This window comes from Planococcus citri, chromosome 1, assembly GCF_950023065.1.
Source record: "Planococcus citri chromosome 1, ihPlaCitr1.1, whole genome shotgun sequence".
NCBI lineage: Eukaryota > Metazoa > Arthropoda > Insecta > Hemiptera > Pseudococcidae > Planococcus > Planococcus citri.
The window spans coordinates 7,217,827-7,235,543 of record NC_088677.1 but is presented as its reverse complement, the minus strand read 5'-3'; the positions used below and the strand labels follow the sequence as shown (position 1 = coordinate 7,235,543).

The 17,717-nt window shown below is 32.5% G+C and overlaps 1 protein-coding gene and 1 long non-coding RNA gene across 4 annotated transcripts in view; one reads left to right on the top strand and one right to left on the bottom strand.

The window, feature by feature from the left end:
• The first annotated feature begins 777 nt into the window (after positions 1 to 777).
• Positions 778 to 14,427, top strand: LOC135846329 (uncharacterized). Its single transcript, XR_010558950.1, has 5 exons — positions 778 to 936; positions 1,004 to 1,132; positions 12,922 to 13,004; positions 13,118 to 13,215; positions 13,289 to 14,427. It is a non-coding gene; the product is annotated as an uncharacterized LOC135846329 (long non-coding RNA).
• A 2,580-nt stretch (positions 14,428 to 17,007) lies between these two features.
• Positions 17,008 to 17,717, bottom strand: part of LOC135846314 (leucine zipper putative tumor suppressor 2 homolog) — a 68,454-nt gene continuing 67,744 nt past the window's right edge. For all 3 annotated transcript variants that reach the window (XM_065365351.1, XM_065365332.1, XM_065365342.1), the window contains exon 8: positions 17,008 to 17,632. In XM_065365351.1, the coding sequence (XP_065221423.1) occupies positions 17,273 to 17,632 (360 nt within the window). In that variant the 3' untranslated portion in view covers positions 17,008 to 17,272. The remainder of the gene's footprint in view (positions 17,633 to 17,717) is intronic.

Below are 17,717 nucleotides of genomic sequence, written 5' to 3'. Positions count from 1 at the left end.
AATGAAAAAACTTATGCCATATTACATTACAATTATTTCGCGTTAATTTAGTTAAAATGTAGTCGCGTTTGAGACGAGATATCTCAAGAATGGTAGCACCTCTCCAAGGGCCCCCTAGGGGTCTGAGGGAAGAAAGGACCTCAGATTCGTGTTCCTCGGCCCAAAAAACCTATATTTTGACATATCACTCGATTTTTTTCATTTTTACAAAATTTGATTTTAGTAGCACCTCCCCATGAGGTCTGAGGAAAAAAAGGACCTCAGATTCGTGTTTCTCGATCCAAAAAACCTACATTTTGACATATCACTCGATTTTTTTTTCATTTTTACAAAATTTGATTTTGGTACCACCCCCCAAGGGGTCTGGCGAAAAACATGGACATCGGATTCGAATTCCTCGTTGAAAAATACTACGGAATCACTACTTTCAACTTTTGATATGGTCATAGTTTTGCTGTAAAACGCCATGCGCGCCTTTTCTTGCAATCTGAGTCACTGTGGGGCGCCAAGTTCGAATATTGGTGTATTTTTTCGATTCAACCCTTCTGAACTCTCATCGGTGCCCTACACCAAGGTCAAATTATCAAAAAATTAGAAGTCACGCGTGACACCTGATGTCAACTTGATGTTTCTATGAGCTATTCGACAAAAAGACGTCGCACGAGTACATTATCACTTTTGAACTGAATTTTTGGGGAAAACTTCCTGTTGTGAATTATCTGCAAATAAGCTACAAGGTAAACGCTTGATGTATATTTTTTTATCTGCGATACGTATAAGTAAACAAGTATTATGTGCAAACAGTACGCATAGAAAGTAGGTGCTGTTTTTCTAATATTAATTTGACGTTAGTTATTTCAGCTTTACGATAGTCAAAAATGGTTCAATATTTTTCTGTATGTATATTTTGCCCGACCAAATAATGCATGCACTTTGGTAAGAAAATCCTTATTCGATATTATTATTTTTTTTTCCATCGAATCATAACACACTATGTTTCTAGCAATGTATAATAGGCTGCCAATGTAAAGCAGGCTACCTCTTAAACTCTAGAGAAAATTGCGTTTCACCCCTTGCGTGTTCAAGGAATACCTACTTGGGTAAATTTCAAGCATTGGATAGAATAGAAAAGGTGTGCAAATTTTCATTTAGATATCATAATAGGTAGGTAAGTATACGTAGGTACATATTTTAACTTGTCTCACTTTCTGTAATTACATTTCTATCTAGTTCTAGGTGAATATACACACCTGTGTACTTGATAAAGTAGATCATAAAAAAAAAATTTAATTTGAACAAATTCATCGGAGACCTTGATTATTTCAAGTTGAAAGTTATACTCAGGAAATACATATCAGCTCAGGAGATATCCCTAGAGGAGGCTATTGATCCTCAAACAGAGAACATTTTCAAAAAAATCGTAGGGCTACCAAAAATTCGTGTTTTTACCCAAACACAGTCAGTATTGCTTTTTGCTTAAAATTGTCAAAATTCTCTGTTTTTTTGCGACAAATTCTAAAGTTTCATTTTTTTATAAAAAATTACCCAAAAGTCTTTCCTATTGCTGAAAAATTTAAGATTTTTCGCAGTTTAAAAATCTCGATTTTTTCACGTAAAATAATTGTCATAAGTTGCAAAGTGAAAAATTTCACTTTTCGAAAAAAAAAATTGCGAAAAGATGTATCTACAATCTACATATCTACTTATTAAGTATTCTCAAAAAACCTGATCCCGATTCTGAAACCAGTTTGATCCTCAAACCGAAATTTCTAAAGCCCCAAAAATCCTGAAAAAAGCGAAATATAGCAATCGAAATGATCGAATTATCGGTTTTCGAAGGCGCTGATCCCCGATTCGGAATCAGTTTTATCTCAATTATGAAGTCGAGTCCGCCAGAGCGTCAGAGAGATTTTTATGGCCCAAAATTTGAAAAAATACAACATGGGTAATGGGTATTGAAGTATGGGTTTTCAAAGGCACAGATTCAAATTCTAAAATCCATTTGACCTCAAAATAGAAAGTGCAGTCCCTTCCCAAGCTCTAAAGCAATATTCGAGGCTCACTTTGAAATCCACGAGAATGATGAAGAAAGGGGAGCCAGTGAAATTCAAAAGCGAAGATTCTTCGATACTAAATTCAATTTGATATAATATGTACCTACCTACTCAATAATTCACCTCCATTGCAACAAAAAAAATATTACTCAAGTGTTCTCCCGAAATTTGTGGGATTTTTGCGAAAATTTGAGAAAATTTATCAGAAACTTTCTAGAAATGGCAGTTGTTGAAACACCATCGAAGAAGTTACGTGTGTGGGTTGCAAAAAATTTGTCATTCTAGTGTCGTCTTTGAAGATTTGCTGTCCCATGCCACGCACACGTGTTTTATGCACATTTAATACATAAATGTACATCACTGCTCGTATTATAAGTAAGAACCCTGATTACAGCTGAGAAGATTAAGTAAGCTACTGAACCATAATTTAGAAGTGAATTATTGCGACTGCAATTTCAACTTTATACGGGATCATTCACTCGAAATGATACAATAACAATTTTGAAGTGAAATTGTCTCCCATCTGAGGTACTTCATTGCTATTTTTATCCTTGAATCATGAGTGGTCTTCGACCTCAAAATACTGGTAGGTGATATGTTGAAATTTTAAAATAGGGTTTCAGAATTATTACTGTCAATAAATAGATTTCGTAATTTCATTTTTTTCTCTCGATTTCCTTTTCCATTCATTTTTTCTAGTTTTCTTTAAAATAGAAAAATTCTGACACGAAAAAAATGTTGAATACTTACCTTCCAAAATTCTAAAAAATTCATTTTCCAAACGATTTGTCTCTCTTGATTGGTCAATTTTGGTTGACAATTTTTTTTCTTTTCACTGCCAAGCAAATTTTTGGATTAAGTTGGTCATTCTTTTATGGTTTGTAATTTCCGTTGAAATATATAAATTTTATAATTTATCATTCGGCTATTTTGGGAATCACTTTTTTCATTCACTTTCATCTGATTTTGAACCAATCAATGATCTAGAACGAATTTTAGATGACTTTTTAGTACAATTTTGTGATTTTTTTCAAAGTTTTTGAATTTTGGTAAGATTTGTTAAACACATGTGTAAGTAAGATACTTTTCGGATTTAAAATAGATTTCGTTAAAATTTTTTGAAAATTGAAATTGAAATCGAAATTTATATGTAGGGTTCTACTTTCTTCTGCAATTATTAATTTTGAGTTGGACTTATGAACAACTTTTGGGTAATTTGCCCATTCTTGGTAACTTTTTTTTTTCACTGCACATTGTGCAAACATGTTCACATTTGAAAAGAACGTCAGAATTGTAACCGAATTGATCCGACCTCAATTTGAATTTTTTTGGTACTTTTTTATTCACGGAGCTCATGATAACTGGAAGGTTGATGAAACCGGCAAAAAGCACTTCAGGTGCATTCTCCCATTGTAGTGTGAAAATTTGAAACCCTCTAAGTAAATTTGGAGAGGCGGTGGGCTTTCCTAAACGTTGGTAGAAAGTCGAAAAACATGGAAAATAGCACAAAATTCAACTTTTTTGACCCTGATGAGGGGTCAAATGGGGGTTGGAAGGTTGAAACATGCAAAAGGTACTTCGGGTACATACTCCCATTGTACTGTAAAAATTTGGACCCTCTAGGTCAATTTGGAGGGGCTGTAGGCTTTCCTAAACGTCAAAAAACATGTAAAATAGACCAAAAATCCACTTTTTTGACCCTGGAGAGAGGTCGCATAGGGTTGGAAGGTTAAAACCTGCAATAAGTACTCACGAGGCACCCTCCCATTGTATTCTGAAAATTTGGACCTCCTAGATCAATTTTAGGGGAGATGGGGTCAATAATGGGGGTAAAATGTGGGTTTTCCCACCTGAAATGGAGTGGGGATGACCTAGAAAGCTGAAATTTGGATATGTTGATCACAATGGAGGTAGTGACCAATGGTATATATTTGGACTGTTTTTGTTCATTTGGGGCCATACATAAATGCATATATGTGACGCGACGCGACAAAATCGACCTTCGAGCCGAAAACAAGTTTTTGAGTTATGGGGGTTAAAGTTTTCAGTCCAGTTCTGCTCATTTAGCGGAAGCGCTTGCGTTCTAATCACGTTCTCCAGCTAAACTGAGCTAAACATAGTCTTCGATAACGTTTTTTGTCAGTTTTGTGTGAACATCATTGGGTAAAATGGTTATTTACATTGAAACAGAAGGCTCAGTCGTGATTGCGCTCATTTTTTCAAATTTTTTAAAATTTTGTTCATTATTTCAATTTTGAAATCGATCTGGAGGCGAAAAAAAGCGTTCTACGAGAAATATCCATCGAGCAAAGTTGTAGAGAATTAAATTTCCAAAAACCTATAAGAGGTTTATTTTTCTCAAAAATGCATAGTTTTTCCGTTTTTCTCAAAAAACAGAAATTTTATGGTAATCATCATGAGGTTTTTGTTTTTTGAGAATAACGGAAAAACTATGCATTTTGGAGAAAAATAAACCTCTTATAGGTTTTTGGAAATTTAATTCTCTACAACTTTGCTCGATGTATTTTTCTCGTAGAACGCTTTGTTTCGCCTCCAGATCGACTTAAAAGTTAAAATAATGAAAAAATCAAAAAAAAATCAAAAAAATCCAAAAAATGAGCTCACTTCTGACTGGATTACCCTGTATATGGAGCTATGCAAATCATAGGAACTTCTGGGTGGTTTTAAATGATTTTTGAATGCCCGAGTACCAAAAATCCGTCAAAAAGTGAAAAATGATTTTTTCGGCCCGAAGGTCGATTTTGTCGCGTTGCGTCACATATGAATACACGTACTTAGTACCTTGTGGTGCCCGGGTCTTTTATGGTAATTGTGGTGCCCGCGTACATAGAGGATCACATAAATAGTCCGGCATATGACAATAGGAGTAATTGCACCCCAGCCCCCGCCGATCATCCGGGACAACTTTTTTCTTAAAGGGGACATCCTAAGGAACATTTTAAAGCAAAGTTGCCAAAAAAAAAGTTGGCCTTACTTACAAAATGGCGGCCATTTTGATTGACAGGTCAGCCGAAATCGCTGATTTTGCGTTTTAACGTAGGACTTGCACGAACTTTTTCAAACTTTACAAAGGTAGATCGAAAGATCATGCAAAAATTTATCACCTGTCAAAATTTCAAGTGCTAAAGTGCGTTTTTCGATTTTTGGTGAATTTTTGAAAATCAAATTTAGGCCAAAAATGAGGGAAAAAATCAAAATTTTACCAAATTGACCAAAAAAGCTGAAATTCGGGATATACCCTATTTTCGACATGCCAAATCGATGGGTAACGGTTTCAACCCGTTTTGAGCAATTCTGGAGCCTCCAGCAAATTTTTGAAACTTGAAATTCCCACAAAATTCCATCAAATTGGAGTTGTAAAGCTAAAATTTATTCTAAAAACTAATTTCAATACGCTACGAAGTACTGCAGGTGAATTTCACGTCGTTTTGGAGCCTCCAGCGACTTTTTGAAAATTCCTGAAACCTCCAGCAGATTTTTGAAACTTTAAATTTTCATAAAATTTCATCAAATAGAGATGGAAAGCTGAAAACTCTACACCCCAATTTTAACACACTCTGAAAACGACTTCTGGTGCATTTCAAGTCATTTTAGAGCCTCCAACAACTTTTTTGAAAATTACTGGAGTCTCCAGTAGATTTTTGAATCTTGAAATTTCCCCAAAATTTTATCAAACCAAGATGGAGAGTTGAAATTCATTCTGCAAACTAATTTCAATACGCTACTAAATTGACTGCTGGTGAATTTCAAGTCGTTTTGGAACCTGCAGCAACTTTTTGAAAGGTATGACGTTTTTTTGGAAAATTGAAATTTCCTAAAAGTAGCTGGAAGCTTCAAAACCATTTGAAACCACCATGTAGTCTGCGAAGTAAATTTCAGCTTGCCAACTCCATTTGATAAATTAGTGTTGGGGAAATTTCAAGTTAAAAAAATCTGCTGAAGGCTCCAGTAATTTTCAAAAAAGTAGCTGGAGGCCCTAAAATTACTTGAACCCACCTGAAGTCGTCTTCAGAGGGTGTTAAAATTGGAGTGTAGAGTAAATTTCAGCTTTCCATCTCCATTTGATGAAATTTTGTGAAAATTCCAAGTTTGAAAAATCTGCTGGAGGCTCCAGTAATTTTCAAAAAAGTCGCTGGAGGCCCTAAAAGTACTTGAACCCACCTGAAATCGTCTTCAGAGGGTGTTAAAATTGGAGTGTAGAGTAAATTTCAGCTTTCCATCTCCATTTGATGAAATTTTGTGAAAATTTAAAGTTTCAAAAATCTGCTGGAGGCTCCAGTAATTTTCAAAAGAGTCGCTGGAGGCCCTAAAATTACTTGAACCCACCAGAAGTCGTTTTCAGAGTGTGTTAAAATTGGGGTGTAGAGTTTTCAGCTTTCCATCTCTATTTGATGAAATATTGTGAAAATTTAAAGTTTCAAAAATCTGCTGGAGGTTTCAGGAATTTTCAAAAAGTCGCTGGAGGCTCAAAAACGACTTGAAATTCACCTGCAGTACTTCGTAGCGTATTGAAATTAGTTTTTAGAATAAATTTTAGCTTTACAACTCCAATTTGATGGAATTTTGTGGGAATTTCAAGTTTAAAAAATTTGCTGGAGGCTCCAGAATTGCTCAAAACGGGTTGGAACCGTTTCCAATCGATTTGGCATGTCGAAAATAGGGTATATCCCAAATTTCAGCTTTCTTGGTCAATTTGGTAAAATTTTGATTTTTCCCCATTTTTGGCCTAAATTCGATTTTCAAAAATTCACCAAAAATCGAAAAACGCACTTTAGCACTTGAAATTTTGACAGGTGATAAATTTTTGCATGATCTTTCAATCTACCTTTGTAAAGTTTGAAAAAGTTCGTGCAAGTCTTATGTTAAAACGCAAAATCAGCGATTTCGGCTGACCTGTCAATCAAAATGGCCGCCATTTTGTAAGTAAGGCCAACTTTTTTTTTGGCAACTTTGCTTTAAAATGTTCCTTAGGATGTCCCCTTTAAGAAAAAAGTTGTCCCGGAAGATCGCCGGGGGGGGGGTGCAATTACTCCTATTGTCATATGCCGGACTATAAAAACTGACGCACCGAGGGCTCAAAACGTCGAGAACTATCAACATTTTTGACCCCCCGACCTTTTTATCCAAAGTTGGGCCTACCGTAATAGCCATCATTTTTTACAAAAATTTGGCTAAAAATGAACAAAATTGATGACTGAAAAGTCAAGAAGTTTTCTCTGGTGAAAATTCATCGATTAGGTAGTTATGTAGTTACCTACTAGTATAATATGCGAGATAACACGTCAGTCGTCAAAGTCAAATATCTTGTTGCAAATATGTTGAGATTATACGTATTAAAGCATTATTTTGGTAATTTGATATTTATTTTTGGAATTTTATGATAGACTACTTGAAACCAAGCTGGGTGCTTCAGTAGCAAATATATAGGGTACCTACACAATGTACACTTTACTATTGTTCTTGTTCTGATGTCAAGGTGTTTCTGTGAGCTATTCGACAGTTCATGTTCATAAAGACGTCGCACAAGAACCTATTAGATTCTTTTACACTGATTTTTTTTTTTTTTTTTGAAAATTCGCTGTTGTGAATTATCTGCAAACAAGTTACAAGTAAGCGCTTAATGTATTTTTTCATCAGCGGTACCAGGGTGTCTACTAAATCCAAAAAACAAAATTTCGTACCTTTTTCGTACTTTTATCGTACGATATATTTCAAATAGTTACACTTTGTAACTATTTTTGCATTTGAGGGAGTGGGGATGGGTATAAAAATTTTCACTTGGGGGCCCAAAATAGGATTTTTTCCAATTTTAAAAGAAGAAAAAATTGGCCCGAGCGAAACAAGGGCGAAAGTTTTTGAAAATTTGATTTCAAAAGACTTGAAAACAATACCTTGCACAAAAAAAAGAGGAAAGGCCCGAGCGAGGCGAGGGCAAAAACTTTGAAAAATTCCTATTTCGAGAGAACTATAAAAAAAACAATGTTTTTTAATGCAAGGAGTTCGTTTTTTGGTTTTTAAAATTTTAGAATTGAAAACATTTGTTCAATAGGATGTTAATTTTGATGAAAAAAAACAAAAAAAAAACTAGACAGCTAAGCAAAGCTTAGCTGCAAAGTGTGCGTAGCTAGCTGCCTTTTCTACAGCTATAACCGCTATTACATTTATCTAGGTAGTGCATAAGTGACTCAACGACTCAACCATGTCACAGTGATGAGAAATAATAATATTTTTGAAACTCTGATTGCTTCAAAATAATAATTGTTTTTCTGTGTTTTCATATCTTCCAAATTACAATATTTCAGAATAATTTCTAATAGGCTTGCAGTGCTTCTAAATTAAGAAATTTCTAGTTTACAAAATTTTAAATTAATTTCCCAAATTCCCCATTGCTACAATTTCATAAAGTTTTCAATAAATTTTCAGAATTTTGCATTGCTGCTAAGTTAGGAAACTTCCAATCAATTTTTAGAATTCACATTGCCTCTAAATGACCAAATTTTGAATAATTTTTCAGAATTCTTATTGTCTTCAAATTACAAAATTTCAAATTCAATTTTCAAGTTCATATTGTCCATAAATTGCAAAACGTATACTTAAGTTAATTTTTGGAATATACATTGGCTCTAATTTTTCAGAATTCTCATTATCTTAATAAATATTACAATTTACATACAATAACTCATATCATTTTCAAGTTCACATTATCTACAACTTATAGAACTTTTAATTAATTTCTGGAATTCTCAGTGTCTCTTAATTTAAATGACAAATTTTCATATTATTTTTTTAGAATTTCCATTGTCTTCAAATTTATAAAATTTCAAACCAATTTTCAGAATTTTCCTTTGATTTTAAATTGTTAAATCTAATGAAATATGTATGTTCAGGATTCGCATTGCCTCTAAATTACATGAAAAAAATATGAGTAATTTTTACAAAAAATTTTAACTACATACCTATTTAGCACAATAACTGGATTCCATTCAAAAATACCTATAAGTATGATAAAATTTGTTTTAAAACTCAATATTTCCAACTGTTCAGTTACAATAATAATTTTTACTGTGTATCTTATAGAACAAATTAGGTATCATTTTAATAAATTTTGCTATAGGTACCAATAGTAGGTAAAAATCATTTTGTTTTAATAATTTTTACTAAAGCGTGATAATAAAAATTACATATAAACCAAGTTGTGTAAAAATTACTCATTTTAAGGTAATTTTTATATCATAAAAAAGTAAAAATTACTCATCTTAAGGTAAAATTTAAATTTTACTATACTTATGGCACTATAGGTGGTAAAAAGTATTGGAATAAATGAAATTAAAATTCATTTAGCAAAATAATATCGTATTTCATAACTTAATTTTTATAAATTAAAATGAGGGGGTTACAGGGTTCAAAATCCGTTTTTTTTGCACCATCATCATGTACTTACTCCGCAGCATTTACTTATCCAATATTTCCTATGAAAAATCCGCCACCTACCTACTTACCTCATGGGGATTCAAACCTGGGTCCCTAAATTTCCTATTCCTACCTACATGCCCTAACCAGTAACCACTAAGCCACGAATTCACCACGAGGGGTAGGGCATTAAAATAATATATTTGTTTGGTAAACGCCCCACCAAACCACTCCCACTTGGAATTTACAGCTAACAGACCAGGGGTGTAACAGGGTACAATGAAACATAGCTGGTGATGGAATGGACTGGGGCCTGGGGGTATAGCAGGGCAGGGCTGTTCACTGATAAACATAAACGGTATTGGTACCTGTTATTGGTATTTAGCATTCAGTACCCAAGATGGTATTGGTATTTCGGTATTTTCAACACATGTTATTTTGGTATTGGTATTTTGGTATTTTATGAAATTTTTTTTCGGTATCTGGTATTGGTATTGGTATTGTACCAATATAATACCGAATAAAAAGTGTGTTTTTGGACCAAAATTAAAGGAATTTTTCTAATTTTTTTTATTTAAACACCTCGATTTGGGAGTTTAAGGTTCATCATTATCACTTACAAATTTTTCAATATTATGAGTAATTTATTAGTTATTTTTTTAAAATAATTTTATAATCAATCAAAAAATTCAAAATACCACAAAATACCAATACCAAAATATATCATCAAAAATTATTTTGGTATTGGTATTTTGGTATTAATACCATTATAAAATCTTCATTGGTATTTTGTAAATCGGTACTTCGTCTGTCTAAAAATCGGTATTGGTAAACAAAATGATAGAGGAGAAGGTACAATCATGGACCCAGGTACAAATATGGACCCCCCCCCATGGTTTAGTGTACAACCACTAGCGCTACAGTCATGCTGGGTACCAGGGGTGCTAACCGTAACCGCAAAAAACCGAAAACCGTAACCGAAACCCAAACAAGAACCTAATTTTAGCCATTTTCAAACCCTAACTGAAAACAAAAACCGAAATTTCATAAGTTTTTTAAAAACCCTAAAAAACCATAACAATAATAATGAAGCAGAGTGAGTGAAACCAAAACCTAAACCGATATAATTTATTTCGTTTTTTTTTTGGTTTTCGGTTTGGGTTTTTTCAGTTTTTTCAATTTTTTTGGGGGGATTTTTTCACATTTTCGACTTTTGAGACTCGAAATCCGGGGAAATTGATAAATTTAATGAACCTATCAAATTGGTTCCTTGGTTGTTGACTTGTTGCTTTTTGGGTTGTTGATGTTGAATGCCAAAATGCTGAATGCTGAATGCTGAAATGCCCGTTGCTGGTTGATTGATACGTTGATAGATGAATGGGCTTGTTTAATTTTTAAGAATGTTGATATTTTTGAAGTAGTCACACATTTTTTTCAGGGCAGTGAACATAAACAGAGAAAACGAGAAAAGGCTCGGAAGAATAAAAGAATCATTTTGCACACCTAAATTTGAGATTTGTTACGCATACCGCGTTCAATTAAAAAAATCGCTTTGTGTTTTGAGGTTGTGAAATTTTGAAGAAATTTTTAAAAAATACGTAAACCGAAAAAAACCGAAAACCGAAACCAAAACCGAAATTTTTGTAAATAAAACCGAAACCCAAACCGAAACTGAAATTTTGAATTTTAAAACCAAAACCGAAACAAAAACCAAAAAATGTCAACGAAAAAATTGGAGTGAAACCTTAACCTTAATAAAAATAATTAAGGTTAGCACCCCTGCTGGGTACTAAAAATTATACTAGTAGTGTAGTATCGATGATCCATGCACTTATTTCGGATCCATGCAAACTTGGGTGTCTCTCATCAGCAATTGTTTTTTTTTTTGCGCATTATTTTCTTCACAATGGAAAATTTTACAAGTTTTTCATTCTGTAATTCTAATTCATCAACTTCAAATAAAGTTTGGAAAAAAATTATTAGCGAAGTAAGTACATAGCTTACAATGTGTACTTTCAAAATATACTTTCATATTTGTCTGTACTTTTAAGTGATTTTCATAATTTTTTTTCATTTTTCATCAACCTGGCCAATTTTTTGCATGGGTATAAATATGGACCCCTAAATTTTTTTCATCCAATTTTGATTCAATGGTTTTTAGAATACCGAGAAAAGTGTTATTTATAAAGAAGACAAGGTCCAATGCATCAAAAAACATCTTTAAATAAATTTTTGTTCAATTTTCTGAAATTTTTATTCATTTTTTGAGGGGGTCCACATTTGTACCAGAGTCCATATTTGTACCATTGTATGTCACTTTTCTAAAATTCAAATTTCTCCGTGAGTTTTCAACAAAAAAATATTTTTTTTACACAATATACTAGAGTCTTTGGCCTTTCAAATGGTATATTCGAAAAAAAAAATTGATAATTTTTTCTACCCCCATATTTGTACCTTTTCCTCTATTTGTAAATTTTTTCAAAATTTGCTGGTATTGCCGGTATTGGTATTTTGGTACTTATATTGGTGAACAGCCCTGTAGCAGGGTACAATGAGCGGCAGGTGTTTTGCAAGTCCCCTTTACCATTTTTTAGGATTTTATGCATTAAAATAATGAACTAAAATTGCAATTACTCAGCAATTACCCATCCGAATTGAATGAAAATAAATCTATACCCTCCGCCTTAATGATTCTCAAATGGTGTCCAATAGGTACAAAAAACGGTTGGATAGCTTAAGAGAACATTCATTGCAATTGAAATTTCAATTTCTCAAAGCGAAACCAATAGTGTGCTACGCACACTAAAAAAGGAAAGGTTCCAGCGAGACGAGGGAAAAAACTTTGGAAAAATCCTATTTAGAGAGATAAAAAAAACAATGTTTTTTAATGCAAGGAGTTCGTTTTTTGGTTTTAAAAATATTAGAATTATTGATAGGATGTTAATTTTGATGAAAAAAGAAAGTCAGAAAACAGGGCCGAAGTGAAAGCGAAAACTATTGAAAAATTGTATTTCGAGAAGTAGGTAGCGAGAATTTCATTGGTTCAGATGTTCATTTTGAAACATTAAAAATTGAAAAGGTACTTCTGTTTTCCAAACATAATTTTGAATAATTTAAGAAAGAGAACACAATAATTTAGCCGGAGCGAAGCGAGGGCAAAAGCTTTTGAAAAAATAAAGATTTTGAGGATACATCGGTGATTCTGAACGGCAAATTAACAATTAAATCATTTTGACGTTTTTTCCTACTTTTTTGGGTCATTTTCCAATTTCGTACTTTTTTTTGTTCTTTGTAAATTCGTAGTTTTTTCAGCCCGTAGACACCCTGGTGGTAATAATCAAGTATTTGTATATGATAACTGATAAGTAACTATAAACAATACGCATAGTTGGTAGGTACTGTTTTTCCAATATTAATTTGACGTTAGTCGTTTCAGCTTTATGAAGGTCAAAATGGTTCGATATATTTCTGTATGTGTATTTTGCGTTATGCTGGTTGCTTTTCACCTGGAAAATATAGGTCAGTAATCAAATTTTTTTATAAGTAGGTACGATTTGAATTTTTGAAATGAAGCTATAGCTAATTTGTCAAGTAACTGAGTGAAGAACATAATTTCCTACTTAATTTTTCAGACGCTCAACGGCAGTGCCCTCCGGGTCAAGAATTTACAACTTGCGGAAGTGCTTGTCCGCCAGCTTGTAATCAGGACCCAAATCGAGCATGCACTCTGGTAAGTAAAAATCTTTTATTCGATATTATTTTTTCATTGAATCATAATACGCTATGTTTCTAGCAATGTGTAGTAGGCTGCCAATGTAGACTAGGCCTCCTCTTGCACTCTTCAGGAAATTGCGTCGAACCGAAAGATTGTTAAATTTCAAGCATTGCACGGAATAGAAAAGAAGTGGAAGTTTTCAATAAATATTCATTTAGATATCATAATAGGTATACATATTTTAACTTGTCTTACTTTCTGTAATTGCATTTCTATCTAGTTCTGGGTAAATATTATATGTGTCATGTGTACTTGATAAAGTAGATCACAAAAACAATTAAAATATTGGGAACAAATTCATTAGAGACCTTGATTATTTCAAGTTGAAAATTACTCAGGAAAGACATTTCAGCTCGGGAGAAATCCTTGGAGGGGAGATATGGGTCCTCAAACAAAGCGCATATTATTTTTTCGCTCTAGCTTTTACTAAATCAGTAATGGAATAAAAATAGTACTGTTTGAAAAATGACGATGTTTTAGATTCTGCATCGACGAGTACTACGAGTATGTAGACCATTGCCATCAGAATCCACCACCTTTATTCAGGGTTCTTACTGAGCAGTTGAAAAATACCCAATATGGTCACTAACAAGCACCAATCGCGTTTTACATGCTAAAGTCTCAATTCGGACAGTTTTTATGACAATTTTCGAAAAGTTTGAATTTCCAAAATTGACTGGAGGATGGAGGCCTTCGAAACGACTTGAAACCGCCTCCAATCGACTCGCCATCATCGAGTACAATTCTATGGAAATTTCAACTTTCAAAAATCTGCGCGGGGTGGGGGAGGGGGTTCCAGAAGTTCTAGAATTGCTCAATACGATAGATTTAGTAAACGTTTTCAATGGACTTGAATGGTCAAAAATGGAACGCACACCAAATTTTCAACATAGGTACCTCTACCTACCTATGCGTAAGTTTGGTAAAATTCTGATATTTTTTCGAATTTTTGGTTCAAATTTGATTTTTAAAAATTCAAAATTCATCAAAAATCATTGTCGAAAATTTACACTTTCGGAAGAGATTTCAAGAAGTATCCATTCCTCTTCCTAGAAAATTAATCACCTAAATATTCCACTTTTTTGCATTAAAAAAATATCAATGACTAAGAAATGTCTACCATTTTCATTTTCAAGGAAGATTTACGAAAAATTATCATTTTTTTGGCCAATAATACCCAAAAATTCGTGCTTTTCCCAAAAAAAAGATAGTTTTCCTTTTTGATTAAAATTGTCAAAATCCTCATTTCTTCGAAAAAAATTCTAAAAAGTTTTATTTTTTTTCCATAAATTGTCCAAAAGTCTTAGTTGAACTTTTCGAGAAGAAAATCACAAATTTTTACTAAAATTATCAAATTTTTGCTTAAAAGTTTTCTTCTTCAAAATTATTTAAAAGCCCAGCTAAGGTATTTGCCAGAAATTGCCAAAGTATCTCTTTTTTGCAATAATTCTCACAAAGTTCTTTTTTTTGCTAAAATTGTCAAAAAACCCTGCAGTTTGCCAAAAATTGTAAAAAAATCCTCCTTTTTAATTAAACTTCTGAAAATACTTAGTAGTGATTCAGAAAATTTCGAATTTTTGCTTTATCAAAAAAAATTGTTCAAATGTCTTGTTTTTCTGCCAAAAACTGTCAGAAAAATTGTCCGTTTCGTTTCATTTTTTCAAGAATTGCCTTTTTCGTCGAAAATAGCCAAAATCTTTACTATGCTGGAAAAAAAAAATTGTCAAAAAGTCTCGATTTTTCGTCAAAAAGTTTCGAAATAGTTCAACTTTTCAAAATACATGCATTTCAATTCGTAATACTTATTCTGGTTTTTTTCATGTATTTTTTCTCTATTAAAATGTTTTGCTCGCATTTTTTCACTTTTCTATTCGAGCTTTTTCAGTTACAAAATTACTTTTTTTTGAGGGGGGGGGGGGGGGCGAATTGAGTACGAGCCCAACGGTCGCTCCACTCGGGTCTGTTTACTTTTCATTTTAAAAATATTAATCAATTTTCAAAAACTGATCATTCAAATTCTAAATTTATTTTGGATCGAATGGAATTGACAATTTTTTCAAAAACTTTTTTTAGGTATTCTCTCGAAACTCAAGTTTTCGAAAGATTCGCCCTTGCTTTGCTGAGGCCAATTCTTATCTCTAAACTAAAAAAAAATCCCACTTTGAAACATCCATACTTGAATTCAAATATTAATTTTGGCCATTCAGAAGTTTATAATATGTCTGGCTTTGGAGCTATATTATCTAAAATTATAAATTAAGAAAAAGGAAAAATATAAATTTTTAGAAAAATTAATATAATTTTTTCTATAATTTCAATTGGAATCTTGGGTTTTATTGTATATCAATATGTAATCGGCAAAATTATTGTCATTTCATCTTTTATTTGTATTTCATCTTAAAAACTCGTCATTTTATTCGACAAAATTGGTATTTTTTTTTCTCATACCAGTCGAAAAATTTCCAGCCAACAGCCTCCCCCCCCCCAAAAAAAACCTTCAGTTTTTTTCTTGTCATTAATCGACTTATTTTGACAAAATTGAATACAATAAAATTTAAAAAAAAAATTGTTTAACTCGCATTCAAGTATCCGAACCTGAGAAAAAACAGTAGGAGAAAGATTCCGGGGCGGGCCCAAAATAAAAAGTTCAGTCTCCTCCCAAGTTCCACACAAATACTTGGGGCTCAGCATTTTCAAACTTGTAATAAGGGTATTGAATTAAGTAGGTTTTCAAAGGCACTAATTCCGATTCTGAAATCCGTTCAACACTGAAAAATAAATTGACCTCACTCCAGAGCCCCCGAGGCATGTTTAAGGGCCCAAAATCTCAAAAAAAAAAACAATATATATAAGTAGCAAATCATAGATTTTTTTCGACCGATTTATAATTTATATTCTGAGTCTTCATTCTATTTTACCCCAAAATCTAGACTGAGCAACCAGAGGAAGATTTGTGGCCTAAAATTTTGAAAAAAAAATATGGACACCAAAATCCAGGTTTTAGAACACTGATTCTGATTTCGAAACCTAATAATGAAAATTGAGCTTTTCACAATAAAAGTTTAAGGTTCAAAATTAAAAAAAAAAAAAAAATTGTAATCACACAGATTAATAATTTTAGAATTTTAAGGTCTCTGAGTTCAAATTTTTACTCATTTTTTGGGTTTGAGCCTTCGGTATACCCCCTGGCTAGTTTTCTAGCTGGGGTTAGGGGAAGATCCAAGTGTTCAAATATCGACTTGGAAATAAATTTTCATCAATTTTGAAAATAAATAGATTAGATCAAAAAGCATATTTTTTTTAAAAAACCAAATAATAATAATCCAATCATTTTAAATAAACAAAAATTTGCATTGAAAAATACTCAGTTCTTTTTTCAAAAAATCACAAATTTTCAATTGATATTTTTTTTCTTGAAAATCTAGAAATCAGAGGGGTGGCCTGATAAAAAAATCCCAAATTTATTACATAACATTTTCTACATACGATAGGTAATCTTCAAAACGTATCAACATAAACGAAATGAGAAATCTAACGAATGTGAATTAAAAATGATAACAAACCTACTCTAATTTGATCTTTCATCGATTGTGAAAATAATAAACCTATGAGCCTATCTCCTTCACTTCACATGACTTCCCTCTAACAAATCAAATCTCCTCGATGCAAAATTTAAAAAATAGTAAAAAAAATGTAGTCAATTTTTCAACACGTATTTCGTAAAATTAGCTTTACATTCGAGAGAAATCCTTGCAGTAAAAATTGTTTATTGTGACAAACATCAGCGATACATTTATTTAAAACACGAGAATAATAAAATAAAAAAACCATTGTACTACGAGTACCTATAAGTATTACAATGCATATAAAAGTACAATTTGTTACTTAAAAAATACATAATTTACATAATAAAAAAAAAAAAAAAAAAAAAAACGATACAAACTCATACGCTATTCTACGGTATTACAAAGAGAGAGAAAAAAACAATCAAAAATAGAAACTACGGTAAATGTCACAGTTGAATTGCAGCGTGAGTGATATTTTGTAAAGATTTTTTACGATGCGATTTAGAATTATTATTTAAATGCAATTCGATAGCTAGGTTTTCGATCTCAGCCTCCAATGTTTTATTTCTACGAAACATTTCGATATAACTTAACTGCAATTGTTTTTGATAACATAGTACTTTTTCTTTCTCCGTAACCCAAGTAGATCTCTCTTGTTCCCACGAATTTCTTTCTTCGTGCCATTTTTTGATCACGTTGCTAATTTTTAATTTAATTTTATCAATCAGATTAATAGCGTTTTCTTTCTCTTCTTCGTTGATTTTCTCCGAATCAGCTTTATTGTATTTTTGTTCTTCGCTGGTTACCTGCGGAAATGAAACAGACGGCGACGATTTTATAAGTAAAGATAATGAAATATTTCACAGTCGATTTCGATAGACAGCGAAGTAG